The sequence below is a fragment of the Oncorhynchus keta genome, chromosome 28 (genome assembly GCF_023373465.1).
Source record: "Oncorhynchus keta strain PuntledgeMale-10-30-2019 chromosome 28, Oket_V2, whole genome shotgun sequence".
NCBI lineage: Eukaryota > Metazoa > Chordata > Actinopteri > Salmoniformes > Salmonidae > Oncorhynchus > Oncorhynchus keta.
In genome coordinates this window covers 45,237,258-45,256,004 of record NC_068448.1, presented here as the reverse complement: position 1 = coordinate 45,256,004, position 18,747 = coordinate 45,237,258, and the positions used below count along the sequence as shown (strand labels likewise).

The 18,747-nt window shown below is 44.1% G+C and overlaps 1 protein-coding gene across 5 annotated transcripts in view; it reads left to right on the top strand.

The window, feature by feature from the left end:
* LOC118361477 (anion exchange protein 2-like) overlaps positions 1-18,747 on the top strand; it is a 118,788-nt gene that overhangs the window by 70,108 nt on the left and 29,933 nt on the right. For 4 of the 5 annotated variants that reach the window (XM_035741442.2, XM_035741443.2, XM_035741445.2 and 1 more), the window contains 2 exons: positions 14,069-14,237; positions 15,611-15,846. In XM_035741442.2, coding sequence (XP_035597335.1) covers positions 14,069-14,237; positions 15,611-15,846 — 405 coding nt within the window. Of the gene's footprint in view, positions 1-11,021; positions 11,214-14,068; positions 14,238-15,610; positions 15,847-18,747 lie in introns of those variants that run through there. The other variant, XM_035741446.2, reaches the window with a different exon arrangement.

Here is an 18,747-nt window from a genome sequence, read left to right as displayed (position 1 = left end):
GAGTCAACTTTGTAGGAGCCGCTTTGGCGGTAATTACATCTTTGTGACATCTTGGGTATGTCTGTTGGCTATTCGCATCTGGGTTTGGGAATTTTCTCCCTTGGAGATTTTCTCAAGCTCTAAAATTAGATTGGGAGTGGCATTCCAGGTGACTACCTCATGAAGCTGGTTGAGAGAATGCCAAGTGTGCACAGATGTCATCAAAGCAAAGGGTGGCTACTTTGAAGAATCTCATATAAATATACAGTGGGGCAAAAAAGTATTTGGTCAGCCACCAATTGTGCAAGTTCTCCCACTTAAGAAGATGAGAGAGGCCTGTACTTTTCATCATAGGTACACTTCAACTATGACAGACAAAATGAGAAAAAAAATCCAGAAAATCACATTGTAGGATTTTTAATGAATTTATTTGCAAATGATGGTGGAAAATAAGTATATACATATGTATATACAAGGATATTTTATATATATATATAAAATATCCTTGCTCGCACAAGCTTTTTCAGTGTGTGTGTATATATATATATATATATATATATATATATATATATAAAAATAAAATATATATAAAAAATAAAAAGCTGCATTAGACAGGATTACCTACACATACTAACCAGCTCGAATAGACAGAAGCGTGCTATGTGGCAGACCAATCCGAACTCAACTCTCCATGTCCAGCCCACCTCAGCCAGTCATGGCTAGCAGGAAGGTTGCTGTATCTGTCTGTGGCTAAACCAACTAATCTTGTAATTTAACAATTGTATTCCGTATTTACAGATGGCATACAAGTTTGTTATTAAGCCACATGAAAGTTCACATGTTCCAGAGGCATTTCTGCCAAAAAGTAGTGACCCGTGACAAACGCCCAGTTTCCTGAAACGGGTCACAAATGTGGAATAAGTTAAGGGGTATGAATTATTTCTGAAGGCACTGTAACTGATAGCTACCCTTCGGCTGCCAACAGATCGGAAACCATTAACTCTGTGTGAACAATGTTGGACAGCTAGAAGTGGCATGTGAATCGTCCCCAAATTGCACCCTCTTCCCTATATAGTGCAATACTATGTAGGGAATAGGGTGCTATTTGGGACACAGAGAAGGTGTAAGAGGATTGATGCCACCATCATGTGGTGAGTCACACTTCCCCAGAAGTGACCGTGGAGAGGCTCCAAATTTCAAGAAAGGTGTCTGGCATGACATCATCAGCCTCGTTTTTGTTTTTGTCCCTCATAAAAGGATTAGAATTAAGAGTCCCCGCACCCCAACCCCCTTCCTCCTCTTCATGTCAATGTATGACTCATCCAATGTCACTCACAGCCTTATCTTTCTCTTATGGCTATAATCAGCAAGCTCATGCAAGGGATATCACAATATTACGTCATCACTATCACATTATACCTGTGGGAAGGGAAGCTTCAGCATTGGTGGGCTACCCCTCAATAACATGTGATGTATGTAGGGTAACCTCAGTATTGTCCTTGTTGTCTGTAGTTAAGCTGATTTGTTAGACTTGTCCAATAGTGTTCGTAGGACAGTTGGGTTTAATCAGCCACTTCAAAGCCCAACAGGTGAAGGAAAAGCAACTGTGGAATTCGTGTTGGCCTGTTTACCTGGTCATACCACTGAGAAGAGTGGTCATATACAGTTCAAGTCGGAGGTTTACATACAATTAAGTTGGAGTCATTAAAACTCGTGGGAGTGATTTCCAAACGCCTGAAGGTACCACATTCTGTACAAACAATAGTACACAAGTATAAACACCATGGGACCAGGCAGCCGTCATACAACTCAGGAAGGAGATGCGTACTGTCTCCTAGAGATGAACGTACTTTGGTGCGAAAATTGCAAATCAATCCCAGAACAACAACAAAGGACCTTGTAAAGATGCTGGAGGAAACGGGTTCAAAAGCATCCATATCCACAGTAAAACAAGTCCTATATCGACCTGAAAAGCCACTCAGCAAGGAAGAAGCCACTGCTCCAAAACCGCCATAAAAAGCCAGACTACAGTTTGCAACTGCACATGGGGACAAAGATTGTACATTTTGGAGAAATGGTCCTCTGGTCTGATGAAACAGAAATAGTTTGGCCATAATGACCATTGTTATGTTTGGAGGAAAAAGGGAGATGCTTGCAAGCCGAAAAACACCGTCCCAACCGTGAAGCACGGGTGTGGCAGTATCATGTTGTGTGGGTACTTTACTGCAGGAGGGACTGGTGCACTTCACAAAATAGATGGCATCATGAGGAAGCAAATTGATGTGGATATATTGAAGCAACATCTCAAGACATCAGTCAGGAAGTTAAAGCTTGGTTGCAAATGAGTCTTTCAAATGGACAATGACCCCAAGCATACTTCCAAAGTTGTGGCAAAATAGCTTAAGGACAAAGTCCAGGTATTGGAGTGGCCATCACAAAGCCCTGACCTCAATCCTATAAAATATTGGGCACAACTGAAAAAGCGTGCGAGCAAGGAGGCCTACAAACCTGACTCAGTTACCGCAGCTTTGTCTGGAGGAATGGGCCAAAATTCACCCAACTTATTGTGGGAAGCCTGTGGAAGGCTACCCAAAATGTTTGACCCAAGTTAAACAAAGGCAATGCTATCAAATACTAATTGAGTGTTTGTAAACTTCTGACCCCCTAGGAATGTGATGAAAGAAATAAAAGCTGAAATAAATCATTCTCTCTACTATTATTCTGACATTTCACATTCTTAAAATAATGTGGTGATCCTAACTGACCTAAAACAGGTCATTTTTACTAGGATTAAATGTCAGGAATTGTGAAACTGAATTTAAATGTATTTGGCTAAGGTGTATGTAAACTACAGACTGTATATTTACACTCAAGGCATTACTCTTCCATAGCTTCCCTAGATATCCTCGTCAGGCCTGTTGCTACAGGAATGAAATTACTCAATACTCAACAGGCCTGAGTGTTGCTGGCTGTGTGGGATTTGAGCCACCTCTCGGCTCCTATGATCCTCTCTGTAGCCTATGTGTAAGTGGCCAGCTGAGTACTGATTTAGCCTACACACTTTGCATGTAACAAACCTGTGTACATTTAACAGACTGTAGATGGTATATTGCATTACTGAGATTAATATTTCAGCTTGCCTAAACTATTTGTATTATTTTGGTTAACTGCAGTGGTTCCCAACCTGTGGCATTATGCTGCACACCAAACATGTCCCTATGAATTTATTTAGTGTTAATGACCTCTTTTCTGATACATACTGCATAGCATCCATTTTCATGACAAATGTTTTCATAGACGAAATGGAGTTTATTTCAGTTACTTACTCACGGTGATTTCATTTGTGTGTACCCCCTTAAGAGTGTCCCTGTCCCGCAAATCTGCGTTAGACATTTATTTATTTTTCTCTGGTAAAATTGATCTTTACTTTTGGAATGATTGATTTTCAAATTTTTCTGGCATGTGCACAAGCACCTTCAAATACCTTTCTTGCAAGCTCCCAACAATGCAGTTATCGATGTATGCAATGCAATATCGATTTATCACTATAAATAAGATAATCTAGAACAAAACCCACGAGAAATAAAAGTGAGAAGCTACAGTCTGTATATACAGGGTCAGTTTCAATACCATTTTTCCAATGTGCAGGGATCCTGGAGTGATAGCTACCTCTATGTATAGGGGTGCGGTCGCTAGGCATCAGGATATATGATAAACAGAGTAGCAGCTGTGTGTGTTGGAGTGTCGGTGTGCGTGAGTTTGGACATTCCTGTAAGTGTGCATACAAAGTGCAAAAATAACATACAAGGGTCAACTCAGATAGTCCATGTAGTCGTTGTGTTAGCTATTTAGCAGTCTTATGGCTTGGGGATAGAAGCTGTTAATGAGCCTGTCGGTGTCAGACTTTGTGTAAGACTTGCAGTGCAGAAGCAGAGCGAACAGTCTATGGCTTGGGTGGCTGGCAGGGTTGAAAAGAGTCAACATTTTCCATGCGAAGTTAATCCCGGGAATTTGGGGAATTTTGCTTAAATTCATCAAAAATGTTAGCTTATAACAGTGAACTTTTTATGTGGGTTACACATGGCAATTCTAGGTTGTGTGGCATATTTTGGTTAAACTATCCCCAATTCAATGGAATTGCAACCCTTTGCATGCACAGTGCATTCTTCCATCACGTGCAGTATACTCTTCCATCACATGTACAGCTGATTCTCAAGATCTTGCACACTTGTGAGATGCTATAGAGCCCACACTACTACACTGTCTGAGCCAAGGTCTACATGCTTTCTGGTAAGTTGATTGCAATACTGGGTGGGGTGAATATATTTTATACAACATTATTTTTTGTTAACTAATAAATAGTAGCCTACAGCAAAATGTTTTTAAATCCTTTCTAACTTGTTAACCATTTCTGCTAGTTAGTTTTTGCTACCATGTGGGTTTTAGCTTGCCTGACCCTGCTAACTGAGGAGTGTTGATTCACTTGTTTCCATACATGTTTCATTTTAACTGCTTAACTATTTATCTGTACATGGAATTGTATTTTTTTTCTTTTAAATTTTATTTTTTTAAACATTCTAATCTTTACAGGAAAATGCCATAGGCACTATCGGATGTTTCGAGACATTTCACTGCAGCTAATGTAGAAGTTAAAGCTGTGTACATTTGCAAATACTGTAAGGAATGCAACAAAGATGCAGAATCATCTGGGCAAGTGCATAATGTTCCCTCAGCGCTCACAACAAGCAACTTCTGACAAAAGTCCCTCTACTTCTATTCAAGATGAAAATGAGACCCCTTATCGATAGCACCTCATGGTTCTCCTGGATTCGGCAGTTGTTTTGACTCAATGGAGGAACGCAGTCAGAGAAATGCTGATGAATGTCTTGCTCGAGCTGTGTATGCAACTGGTTAACCTCTGATGCTTACAGGCAATGTGTATTGGAAGAGATTTCTGGATGTTCTTTGCCTAGCATACACCCCTCCAACCAGGCATGCTTTATCTACTCATTTGCTGGATGCAGAGATCAAAAGAGTTCAAGTGAAGGTCAAGCAAATTATAGAGGAAGCAGACTGTATTGCAATCATCTCTGATGGGTGGTCGAATGTTCGTGGGCAAGGAATAATTAACTACATCTCCACCCCTCAACCAGTATTCTACAAAAGCACAGACACAAGGGACAACAGACACATATGTCTCATTTACATTACATTACATTTAAGTCATTTAGCAGACGCTCTTATCCAGAGCGACTTACAAATTGGTGCATTCATCTTATGACATCCAGTGGTACAGCAACTTTACAATAGTGCATCTAAATCTTTTAAGGGGGGGCGGGGGGGGGGGTGAGAAGGATTACTTTATCCTATCCTAGGTATTCCTTAAAGAGGTGGGGTTTCAGGTGTCTCCGGAAGGTGGTGATTGACTCCGCTGTCCTGGCGTCGTGAGGGAGTTTGTTCCACCATTGGGGGGCCAGAGCAGCGAACAGTTTTGACTGGGCTGAGCGGGAACTGTACTTCCTCAGTGGTAGGGAGGCGAGCAGGCCAGAGGTGGATGAACGCAGTGCCCTTGTTTGGGTGTAGGGCCTGATCAGAGCCTGGAGGTACTGAGGTGCCGTTCCCCTCACAGCTCCGTAGGCAAGCACCATGGTCTTGTAGCGGATGCGAGCTTCAACTGGAAGCCAGTGGAGAGAGCGGAGGAGCGGGGTGACGTGAGAGAACTTGGGAAGGTTGAACACCAGACGGGCTGCGGCGTTCTGGATGAGTTGTAGGGGTTTAATGGCACAGGCAGGGAGCCCAGCCAACAGCGAGTTGCAGTAATCCAGACGGGAGATGACAAGTGCCTGGATTAGGACCTGCGCCGCTTCCTGTGTGAGGCAGGGTCGTACTCTGCGGATGTTGTAGAGCATGAACCTACAGGAACGGGCCACCGCCTTGATGTTAGCTGAGAACGACAGGGTGTTGTCCAGGATCACGCCAAGGTTCTTAGTGCTCTGGGAGGAGGACACAATGGAGTTGTCAACCGTGATGGCGAGATCATGGAACGGGCAGTCCTTCCCGGGAGGAAGAGCAGCTCCGTCTTGCCGAGATTCAGCTTGAGGTGGTGATCCGTCATCCACACTGATATGTCTGTCAGACATGCAGAGATGCGATTCGCCACCTGGTCATCAGAAGGGGGAAAGGAGAAGATGAATTATGTGTCGTCTGCATAGCAATGATAGGAGAGACCATGTGAGGTTATGACAGAGCCAAGTGACTTGGTGTATAGCGAGAATAGGAGAGGGCCTAGAACAGAGCCCTGGGGGACACCAGTGGTGAGAGCGCGTGGTGAGGAGACAGATTCTCACCACGCCACCTGGTAGGAGCGACCTGTCAGGTAGGACGCAATCCAAGCGTGGGCCGCGCCGGAGATGCCCAACTCTGAGAGGGTGGAGAGGAGGATCTGATGGTTCACAGTATCGAAGGCAGCCGATAGGTCTAGAAGGATGAGAGCAGAGGAGAGAGAGTTAGCTTTAGCAGTGCGGAGCGCCTCCGTGATGCAGAGAAGAGCAGTCTCAGTTGAATGACTAGTCTTGAAACCTGACTGATTTGGATCAAGAAGGTCATTCTGGGAGAGATAGCGGTAGAGCTGGCCAAGGACGGCACGCTCAAGAGTTTTGGAGAGAAAATAAAGAAGGGATACTGGTCTGTAGTTGTTGACATCGGAGGGATCGAGTGTAGGTTTTTTCAGAAGGGGTGCAACTCTCGCTCTCTTGAAGACGGAAGGGACGTAGCCAGCGGTCAGGGATGAGTTGATGAGCGAGGTGAGGTAAGGGAGAAGGTCTCCGGAAATGGTCTGGAGAAGAGAGGAGGGGATAGGGTCAAGCGGGCCTCCACATTGCAGATTCGCTGAAGGCAGTTATCAATGACCTTGGACCACAGAAGGTTTTTGCACTGGTGACAGACAATACTGCAAACATGAAGGCTGCTTGGTCTAAAGTGGAGGAGTCCTACCCTCACATCACACCCATTGGCTGTGCTGCTCATGCATTGAATCTGCTCCTCAAGGACATCATGGCACTGATAACAATGGATACACTCTACAAGAGGCTGAAGGAAAGGGTTAGCTATGTGAAGGGTCATCAAGTTATGGCAGGAAAGTGAGAAGAATAAGAGCATCACATTGAAGCTGCCTAGCCACACCCGTCGGGGTGATGTTGTCATCATGTTTGACAGTCTCCTGGAGGGGCAGGGGTCTCCAAGAAATGGCCATATCACAGTCTGCTGATATGGAGAGCCCCATCAAGAGGATCCTCCTGGATGATGTATTTTGGGAGAGAGTGGTAAGCCGCCTAAAACTCCTGAAACCTATAGCAGTAGCCATTGCACGGATTGAGGGAGACAATGACATCCTGTCTGATGTTCAGAAGAAATCCGTGCTGCCCTGCCCACTTCACTGTTGCTCCAAGCAGAGGAAACTGTAGTGAAGACTTCTGCCGGAAGCCCATACACACCGCAGCGAACATGTTGGACCCCAAGTATGCTGGCAAGAGCATCCTGTCTGGTGCAGAGATCAACAGGGTCAATGGTGTAATCACTACTGTGTCTCGCCACCTTGGCCTGGATGAGGGCAAGGTTCTTGGCAGTCTGGCGAAGTACACTTCCAAGCAATGTCTTTGGGATGGAGATGCAATGTGGCAGGCGTTTCAACATATCTCATCAGCCACCCCGTGGAAGGGACTTTGTGTATCTGAGAGGCAACAAGGGAAAGAGCCTATCATCCTCCAAATCCCACAAACATCAGCCGCCTCAGAGCGCAACTGGTCCTTGTTTGGGAACACACACGCAACAGGCTGACCAATACAAGGGTTGAAAATTTGGTGGCCATCCAGGCAAATTTTATGCTTTTTGAGCCTGACAACGAGCCATCCTCAGCAAAGTTGGAACGTGACAGTGAAGATGAGGCCACAGTCTGATGTTCAAGAGGTGGACATTGAGGAGGTCCAGGGAGAAGACATGGAAGCCTGAGAGGAAGACAACTATGTATGTATGTTGAAAACTTTTTGGGGGAGATTCGATGGATCATTGGTGATCATTCAATATTCCCTTTTGTTGTACAGTGAAATCATCCCATGTGAAGAGTCAACTCATTTAAAGTTCAATTCGTAGCTAAATTGTTTTTTTAAATGTATATTGGAAGGATTTAATCATTTGCAATTATGTCTACTTATGATAAGGTAAAAGGTTTATGTTTCTGTCTCCCATATGATATGGTAAATATATCCAATGCAAAAAAACATTTAAATGGTATTAATATTAATTCCCATATATTTCTGTTAATTCCCATATATTCCCGTTAATTCCCAAGGAAGGTTTCCACCTCTGAATATTCCCCAAAATGTGCAACCCTAGTGGCTGGAGTGATTTTTCTGGTCTTTCACACCTTCTTATATAGAGGTCCTGGATGGCAGGGCACTAGGCCCCAGGGAAGTACTGGGCTGTCCACACCACCCCCTGTAGCGCCATGCGATTGAGGGCTGTGCTGTTGCCATACCAACAAGCAGTGATGCAGCAAGTCAATGGTGCAGATGTATAACATTTTGAGGATTTAAGGGCCCATACCTGGTTTTCTGCAAGGGCCCGGTTTTCTGCAATGTAAAGGTGTAACCACATAATTAGATATTAGAACACTTCCTCTATATATCTTTTACATTTTCCACCATGGCAGATTTGATTTCTCTCTCTCTCTGTCTGTGTGTGTGTGTGTGTGTGTGTGTGTGTGTGTGTGTGTGTGTGTGTGTGTGTGTGTGTGTGTGTGTGTGTGTGTGTGTGTGTGTGTGTGTGTGTGTGTGTGTGTGTGTGTGTGTGTGTGTGTGTGTGTGTGTGTGTACAGCCATAATAACGCTATGAGAACCACAGGCCTGTGAGTGTACATGGTATCTACAGTATCACCAACCTCTATTTGTTCCTTACTTGTGGAGGTCACTCTTACGATCGTAGGATTGTCACGATACCAGTATCGCGATACTACAATATCTGATTAAACATGGCAAAAAGGAAAATGCAAAACAGACTAAACTTTTTGATCTTTAAAAAAAAACTAATGTTTATCAAATATTGTGTGCTATTGCTTGGAAAAGAAACGTGTGATTCTGGGTGACAACATAACGCTGCTTGTTTCCAACATTAGGATTGTTTTCCTCTGGAAAACAGTTTTCCTCCTATCTGAGCACTCAGTACCTTCAAATGTGATGACTCATGAGATGCAGTCCTTGCTTAGTGCAGAAGCACATGCCAATGCACTTTAATTTGACGCTTTTAAGTCTTCCAATGTCACAGAGCCATTGTGTGGTGTTGTCCTCTAACAATCCATGTGATCCGAACATGTCCAATGTTTAACCCCAAAACATTAGCACTGAGTAATGAGTTATTAGTTGTACCACAACTCCTACAGGAAGCCACCAGTTCAGAACATTCAGGTGTTCTATCTGATCTATTTGTGGACAAATGTAGTTGCTTCATGTAAATATGTGACTAAATAATGTGGGGGAAAAACATTGCTTATTCAATTGCCTATGTGGCACATGTTCAATGCATGCCCTCTCCTTCTACAGTACTAGGCTGAGAGGAAGTTTGTGTAAAAAAAAAAGTTCAAACATTTCTCTCCTATATGTACATGGTTTCCTTGCTTCTCTGTAATTGTCTTTCTCTTGCGGTTGTGTTTTATTTACAATGTTCTAGATGTTCACATACTGTCGTGCCCTAGCAACCCCCGCCCACTCCAATGCCTCTCTGACAGAGATTTAGGCTCTAAAGCACATTGGTCAATATTTACACACACACAGTACATCACCAAAAGTATGTGGACACCCATTCAAATGAGTGGATTAGGCTATTTCAGCCACACCTGTTGCTGACCGGTGTGTAGATTTGTGCATACAGCCATGCAATCGCCATAGACAAACATTGGCAGTCGAAGGCCTTACTGAAGAGCTCAGTGACTTTCAACGTGGCACCGTCATAGGACGCCACCTTTACAACAAGTCAGTTTGTCAAATTTCTGCCCTGCTAGTGTTGCCCTGGTCAACTATAAGTGCTGTTACTGTGAAGTGGAAATGTCTCGGAGCAACAACGTCTCAGCCATGAAGTGGTAGGCCACAACCTCACAGAACGGGACCGCAGAGTGCTGAAGCATGTAGAGCGTAAACATTTTCTGTCCTCGGTTGCAAAACTCGCTACTGAGTCCCAAACTGCCTCTGGAAGCAACGTCAGCACCATAACTTTTTCGGAGCTTCATGAAATGGTTTTCCATGGTCGAGCAGCCACACACAATTCTAAAATAACCATGCACAATGCCAAGCGTCGGCTGGTGTAAAGCTCGCCGCCATTGGACTCTGGAGCAGTGGAAGCGTTTCCTCTGGAGTGATGAATCAGCTTCACCATCGAAGTAAGACGGACAAATTTGGGTTTTGCAGATGCCAGGAGAACGCCCCAATGCATAGTGCCAACTGTAAAGTTTGGTGGAGGAGGAATAATGGTCTGGGGCATTTTTCATGGTTTGGGCTAGGCCCCTTATTTCCAGTGAAGGAAACTTAATGCTACAACATACAATGACGTTCTAGACGATTCTGTTTCCCACACGACAATGCCCGTGCACAAATCAAGGTCCATTTAGAAATGGTTTGTCGATTGGTGTGGAAGAACTTGACTGGCCTGCGCAGAGGAAGCAAGTAACCGCAGCAATGTTCCAACATCTAGTGGAAAGACTTCCCAGAAGAGTGGAGGCTGGTATAGCAGCAAAGGGGGGACCAACTCTGTATTAATGCCCATGATTTTGGAATGAGATGTTCGATGAGCAGGTGTCCACATACTTCTGGTCATATAGTTTATACCTAAGTTAAAATGAGGGAGATGGTGAGGTATTGTTTGAGTGCCATTCAAACACTGCTTGCCCTTTAAGTGCATTTGGTTTGTCCTCAGAGAGAATGAACGCAGAGTCTTGTTTATTCTACTATGCCACAATCATAGGAGATAGGTTAGTGCCAGGCTGGGAGATATGGGTACGTACGATTAGGGCATCACGCGGCCAAGGTGGGCACGGGGAGACGGCTCTCTGCTCATACATGTGTTTTATGGAGGTGTTGGGATTCAGAGCGCAACAGTGTTGCCATAGACGAGGGCATTGCCACTTGTCTGCGAAACACCACTCCTGACTCTAATCATACCTCAAGTCTTCCTATTGCACCATGAGTGAGGTAAGTCCCTCAAATAACTGATGAAAGAGAGAATTTTGTTTTAGTCTTTCTATTGCTGGGTTTTTTTTTTTTTTTTGCTGTCATAGGAGTTTTTTGTTACGATTTTATTTATTTCGGTTTTCCTTGGCTGGGCTCACCTTTCCTCAGTGTTGCAGTGGTTTAGCCCGACCGTCCAGGGTTTGTTGATGCACAGGTTTTTGGTTGTGGAAAATAGTTTCACCCTTCTGGCAATCCCTCACACATCCTCTACAGCTTTAGAGATTGACTGTGAAGTGATGTGAGAGTGTACAGCAATGGGTGAAATCTGTCTTCACTTCTCCTGGAGTTCCTAGTGCATGGGGGATCTGTTTTTCAGGTGAACTTGATTGTTAAAAATATCACTGAATGATGGGCCTCCCGGGTGCATCGCAGTGCCACCAGAGACTCTGGGTTCGAGCCCCGGCTCTGTCGCGGCCGGCCGCGACCGGGAGGTCCATGGGGCGACGCACAATTTGGCATAGCGTCGTCCGGGTTAGGGAGGGTTTGGCCGGTAGGGATATCCTTGTCTCATCGCGCACTAGCGACTCCTGTGGCGGGCCGGGTGCAGTGCACTCTGACCAGGTCGCTAGGTGTACGGTGTTTCCTCCGACACATTGGTGCGGCTGGCTTCCGGGTTGGATGCGCGCTGTGTTAAGAAGCAGTGCGGCTTGGTTGGGTTGTGTTTCGGAGGACGCATGATTCTCGACCTTCTTCTCTCCCGAGCCCGTACGGGAGTTGTAGCGATGAGACAAGACCGTAACTACTAACAATTGGATACCATGAAATTGGGGAGAAAAAGGGGGGTAAAATATAACTGAATGAGGATGCTTTATTTTAACACGTGGATGAGATCGGCAGCACTTTGTTTATTCTTGGATGAACTGCCCATCAACTGGCATTCAGGTATTGAATGCATTCGATAGGACTACAGACTGGAAAAAACTGCAAGATTTTAGATTTGTATCTTACAGGTCCAAAAACTGGAGACTGACAGAAAACAGCTCTCAAACCGGCACTTGAACTCCATTAAAGAACAATAGGACTCTGGTGATCTGTGTTTGACAGAGGTGACTAAGGTAAGGGTGAGGCCCATGCAGCCTACCTGAGCAATTTATTGTGGAACGGTCTGAATGGACCTTCTGACAGTTGAGGAGTGTCACCTTGGGTCAACATTGAATGTTTGTGAAGGGGCCCCTCACACTCTATCACAGACACTGTCAGAGATTTGTCAAAGAGAGTCTGTTTTTTTTCACCCGTTTGTGGTATGTGTGCATTTACTACTGTAGGTAGTTTACACAGTAACTCCATAGTATAGTAGCCAGTGCTGTGAAAAAGTAGCCAGTGCTGTAAATTGAATCTTTCATTCCTATATTTAACACATGCAGCAGCCCCATTGCTAACCATTTTTTAATGAAAGGTAGAAAATGGCCATTATCACTCCATGGAGTGATATTTTTCTAGGTGTCTTTTGTTCTTGGATGGATGTGTAGGCAAAACCCCATTTTCCAGACTCCAGTCATAGCCCGACAGGGAGCATGAGGAGCATGAGGTGGAATTTCTTCTGTCCCCCTCGAGTGCCGGAGAGAATTTGATCTACCGATGACGTGTTAAATGGCCTGAGAAAGGGTTTGAAGGGGCGTCAAATGAGGCATGGGGCCGTGACTGTTTGTCCAGTGTCACAGGAGGGAGCGTACTCCGCTCTGTCAGGAGCTGCACGATCTCTACTGTAGCCACGGCAACATCTGCTTTGCCTTAAAGCTGGAGAGAGGAGAGGATCCCCCTCTTTTGTCGGGATTGAGTTCACCTGCTCCACTGCATCCCGTCCTTATCACCCCCTCCCCCAGCAGATGAGGTCTGCAGCATGATCTAGCACCCTGCTGCTGGGAAAAAGAGATCACTTACAGTACCTCAGGGTTTCCCTGCCTTCTCCTCGGAGTCTACCAGCATTTTTACATATCTGTTGTTGCCCAGAACTGGCACACATTATTCAATTAGTCAAGGGCTTGATTATTAGTTAACTAATCGAAACCGGCGTGTCAGTGCAGGGCTAGAACAAATGTGTGAAACATCTGGTGGTCTCATAGGAGAGGGCTGGGAAGTACTGACTTAACTCCCCGGGTTGTCCATCATACCAGTAACTACTCTCGACCATCCATAGACCCCAACCTGTCCAAGTCATTGGACAGAGCTTGTAGGGTAATCACTATGTTGAGTTTAAAGCTACTGTACTGTTTGGAACCCAAGAAGACCACAATCATGTCTTTTTTGTGGATTTTAACAAATTTGGAATGACTAGAACTCCCTCTAGTGTCAGTTGGGTGTGAGGTTACATGGATTTGACATAAGCATGAATGGTGTCAGCAAACAACCTCATATAGCAAACCTGAATAACATGGTAGGCTAAAATGGATAATTCTCCTGTCCATAAAAAACCTTTGCATTTCATGTTGATCTGAAAGAATTTCATATGTATTAGCAATTTAGTAGTAGCTTTAACTTAACGGGGTAGACGAGATGGAATTTTTGCCATGCTGGTTACCTCTATCCAAACCTTCCAGATTTACACAAGTGGCTAGGTGTTGTTTCTGAATGGGACCTATAATATCATGGCTCTTTCTCAATTAAATGTTTTCCTTGATTCCTCTCATTTGTCTCTTTTCACCTTTTCAAAATCCATTGGAGAAGATGGGAGGAACCTTTGACCTTCTCCAATTGAAAAGAGACTAGGAGATGGGATGCAAAGAATCACAGAAATCGAATCGAGATGGAGCCAGTATCTTATTCCCTATGTCTCCCATGACTAATCTGACCCTCTCCTCCCTTTCTTCCTCTCTCAGCCGGAGGCGCCGCCAGCCTCAACCCAGCAAGGGGCGCAGCGGGCGGATGAGGAGGATGAAGGGGACCTGAACAAAGCCCTGGGAGTCCAGAGGTTTCAGCAGATCATCAGCCCTGCCCCCAGGATCCCTGACGAGCAGCACCGCACCTACAGCGAGGAGGACTTTGAGTGTAAACACGCACACACTTGTACACACAGGACATTCACATGCTTAGGTGGTTCATATACACTTTATATACAAAAGTACATGGACACCTCTTCAAATTAGTGGATTGCGCTATTTCAGCCTCACTCGTTGCTGACAGGTGTATAAAATTGAGCATACAGCCATGCAATCTTCATAGACAAACATCGGCAGTAAAATGGCCTTAATGAAGAGCTCCGTGTCTTTCAACGTGGCACCGTCATAAGATGCCACCTTTCCATCAAGTCATTTTGTCAAATTTCTGCCCTGCTAGTGTTGCCCTGGTCAACTATAAGTGCTGTTATTGTTAAGTGCAAACATCTAGGAGCAACAACGGCTCAGCCGCGAACTGGTAAGCCACACAAGCTCACAGAACGGGACCGCCGAGTGCTGAAGAACACAGCGCGTAAAAATTGTCTGTCCTTGGTTGCAACATTCACTACCGAGTTGCCTGTGGAAGCAACTTCAGCACAAGAACTGTTCGTCGGGATCTTCATGAACTGGGTTTCCATGGCAGAGCAGCTGCACACAAGCCAAAGATCACCAGGCGCAATGCCAAGCATTGGCTAGAGTGGTGTAAAGCTCACCGCCATTGGAATCTGGAGCAGTGGAAATGCATTCTCTGGAGTGATGAATCCTGTTTCACCATCTGGCTGTTTGTCGGATTAATCTGGGTTTGGTGAATGCCAGGAGAACTCTGCCTGCCCCAATGCATAGTGCCAACTGTAAAGTTGGTTGGAGGAGGGCTGTTTTTTTTTAATGGTTTGGTCTAGGCCCCTTAGTTCCAGTGAAGGGAAATCTTAACGCTACAGCATACAATGACATTCTAGATGATTCTGTGCTTCCAACTTTGTGGCAACAGTTTGGGGAAGGCCCTTTCCTGTTTCAGCATGCACAAAGCGAGGTCCATACAGAAATTCTTTGTCAAGATTGGTGTGGAAGAACTTGACTGACCGGCACAGAGCCCTGACCTTCGAACACCTTTGGGATTAATTGGAACGCAGACTGCGAACCAGGCCTAATCGCCCAACATCAGTGTCTGACTTCACTAATGCTCTTGTGGCTGAAAGGAAATAAATCCCCACACCAATGTTCCAACATCTAGTGGAAAGCCTTCCAAGAAGAGTGGAGGCTGCTCTTTATTAATGCCATTGATTTTGGAATGAGATGTTCAACGAGCAGGTGTCCACATACTTATGGTCATATAGTGCACTTTTGCAGAAATTGTGACTGGGATACCATCATTTTTGTGAATCGTAGATTTAAAACAGTTGATTTAAATTAGTCGCTGTGAAAACCACAGAAAATGATTTTAACTCCATAAACCACACTCTTTATAACCACTGAATCTTCCTGCAGACCACCGTCACTCCTCACACCACATGCACCATCCCCTGTCCAAGCTGCACTTCGAAGGGAGGAGGAAGAAGAGCGGCAAGAAGAAAAAGGAAAGCGACCGCAAGGACAATTCAGGCCCCACCAGCAGCACCACTATTGAGGAAGGAGAGGATGAGGAAGATAATGAGGAAGAGGGTGGAGAGAGCCACACCCATCTCTCTGAGACATATTGTGACACCGTCAAAGAAGATGTACAGGTAATTAGTGACACCTATGCAAATCAAAACTGGTTCTGTCAAAGTTTTCATAACATTCGTCAGGTCATGGAAAATGTTCTTTTAACACTAAAACTGTCCAGTAGTGTTGATTCTAGAATGTTTGTATAAAACATTTGCCTGATGTTGCAAGAACATGCTCAGAACACATTTCATATTTTCTTTAAAGGTTCCCGTAATGTGTCATAAGGTAGTGGGAGCAGTCTGGGGAGAACATTGTGGAGACATCACAAAACACATGTTCCCAAAGCACAAAAACTCCAGTTGATTCTACAATGTTAATTTTAGGGTGCAAAAAACATTCACATGATGTTGTGAGAATGTTCCCAGAACACATTTGGTCTGTTCTTTAAAGGCTCCCAGAATGTTTAATTTGATTGTGGGAACATTGTGTAGACATGACAAGAGATACAGTATGTTCCCGAAACACACAAACTGGCCAGTTGTGCTGATTATTTCAATGTTTGTATTAGGTTGCAAAACCATTTGCCTGTTGCAAGAACAGGCCCAGAACACATGTGTTATGTTATAAAATTTCCTAAAACATTTATTTAGGTTGTGGGAACATTGGGTGATAAGACAACATATAGGTTCCCAAAACAACACTAAAACTGTCCAGTTGTTGACATTCGGCTACTGTTTGTATCAGGGTGCACATAAACGCAACATTCAACAATTTCAAAGACTTTACTGAGTTATAGTTCATATAAGGAAATTGAAATCAATTCATTAGGCCCTAAGCTGTGGATTTCACAACTGGGAATACAGATATGCATCTGATACCTTTTTAATAAAAAAGTACGGCCATGGATCAGAAAACCAGTCTGTATCGGGTGTGAACACTATTTGACTCATGCAGCTCACCACATCTCCTTCACATAGTTGATCAGTATGTTGATTGTGGCCTGTGGAATCTTGTCCCACTCCTCTTCAATGGCTGTGCGAAGTTGCTGGATATTGGCGGTAACTGGTGAACTAGAGCGTCCCACATGCTCAATGGGTGACATGTCTGGTGAGTGAGATATGCCACGCCTGTCTGGTGGATGGATTATCTTGACAAAGACTCACTAACAGATGGAAACAAATTTGTGTATATGGAACATTTCTGGGATCTTTTATTTCTGCTCATGAAACATGGGACTAACACTTTACATGTTGTCTATATTTTTGTTCAGTGTCGGTTGTGGAAAGAAGGGGGGTACATTAGAAGAGAGGATCCCAAAAAACAAAATATGCTCAGTTGCGATGACATTCATACAATGTTTAAGTTGGGTTGCACAGGACATTCCCTTAATGTTGTAAGAATGTAATGAGTCAGTTTTTATGACGTTCATAGCATATTTGTTTTAGGTTTAACAAAATATTCTGTTGAAGTTCATGCAATAAACATTTTACCTTTTGGAGATCTTATTTCAAGAACATTTAGATAACTTTGACCTAATATTACCACAACATTCCCAACATGCAAATTTGTAGCACATTGGACTACATGCCCCAGTTATGTTTCTCTCCAGATGTAATGGCAATTCACATTTGAGGATTATATTGTAAGCAGTGTCAATTTTAACACGTAAGTCATGGTGGGGCAAACTCTAAATGTTGATTTCTTCATGCATGCTAGCAAAGCCACTACACAATACTAAACAATGCCCACAAACTGTTAGGGCCTACATAAAGCTGTCCCAACAGCAGCTTTCTTTTCAGCACCATGGAGTGAATACTTACCAACGCTACACCTGGCTATTAGCGGAGCCTTGTCTGGCAGCGAAACAGTTCCTTCAGCCTCATTTACTTCCTTTTTATAAAACATAGCTGATATGGCTACTTGCTTAAACAAATGTGGTTTCTACTGACAACTGAGATGTACAAATTATGGCAGAAGGGAACGATGAGCGCTTAAACAGGCAAGCCGTAATTTCGATGACGACATTAATGAGCGAGCTAAGACTGATGTACTCAATATAACTATTTGTTCAGCCTTTTTGAAATGTACAGTGACCGAATTCGCAACATTGGCCGTTCTTACAGTATTCCCCTGTACACCGTCAGAACCATAGGATATCTAAAGGGGGCATACAAACAGACAATGAACACCCTTAAAATATTAAATGACGTTTCTCTAAAACACGTTATCGGCTTCACGTGCACCGCTAAGTTATGATGGGGAAAGGGACCCCTTTAAATGATTAGGGTGAGGCACATGGGCTACTAACAGCTTACTACACTACATAGACTCAGTATTACTTTCTTAGCTACAGTATACATATCTCCCTGGCATATTACATCATTTATGCAGCAGCATACAAGACATGTCTGGACTCACGTTGTTGTGCTATGCTCACTTGAACTGGAAAATGGCGTGGCGCTCCTTGTGGGCAAATTGTCATCAGTCTGGCATTATCTGGATTTATGGTGCTTTCAAGACAACTGGAAACATTTTTTTTTTTTTTAAACAAGGTTGAATCATGACGTCGGTGATCTTCAGGTCGGAGTAAAAATTCAAATAACTTCTCAGATCAAAGGGTTTAAACACTGTTTCCCATGCTTGTTCAATGAACCATGAACAATTAATGAACATGCACCTGTGGAACGGTCGTTAAGACGCAGCTTACAGACGGTAAGCAATTAAGGTCACAGTTTTGAAAACGAAGGACACTAAAAGAGGCCTTTCTTACTGACTCTGAAAAACACCAAAAGAAAGATGCCCAGGGTCCCTGCTCATCTTTGTGAACGTGCCTTAGGCATGCTGCCAGGAGGCATGAGGACTACAGATGTGACCAGGGTAATAAATAGCAATGTCCGTACTGTGAGACGCCGAAGACAGTGCTACAGGGAGACAGGACGGACAACTGATCGTCCTTTATTGACCAACAATGTGAAACA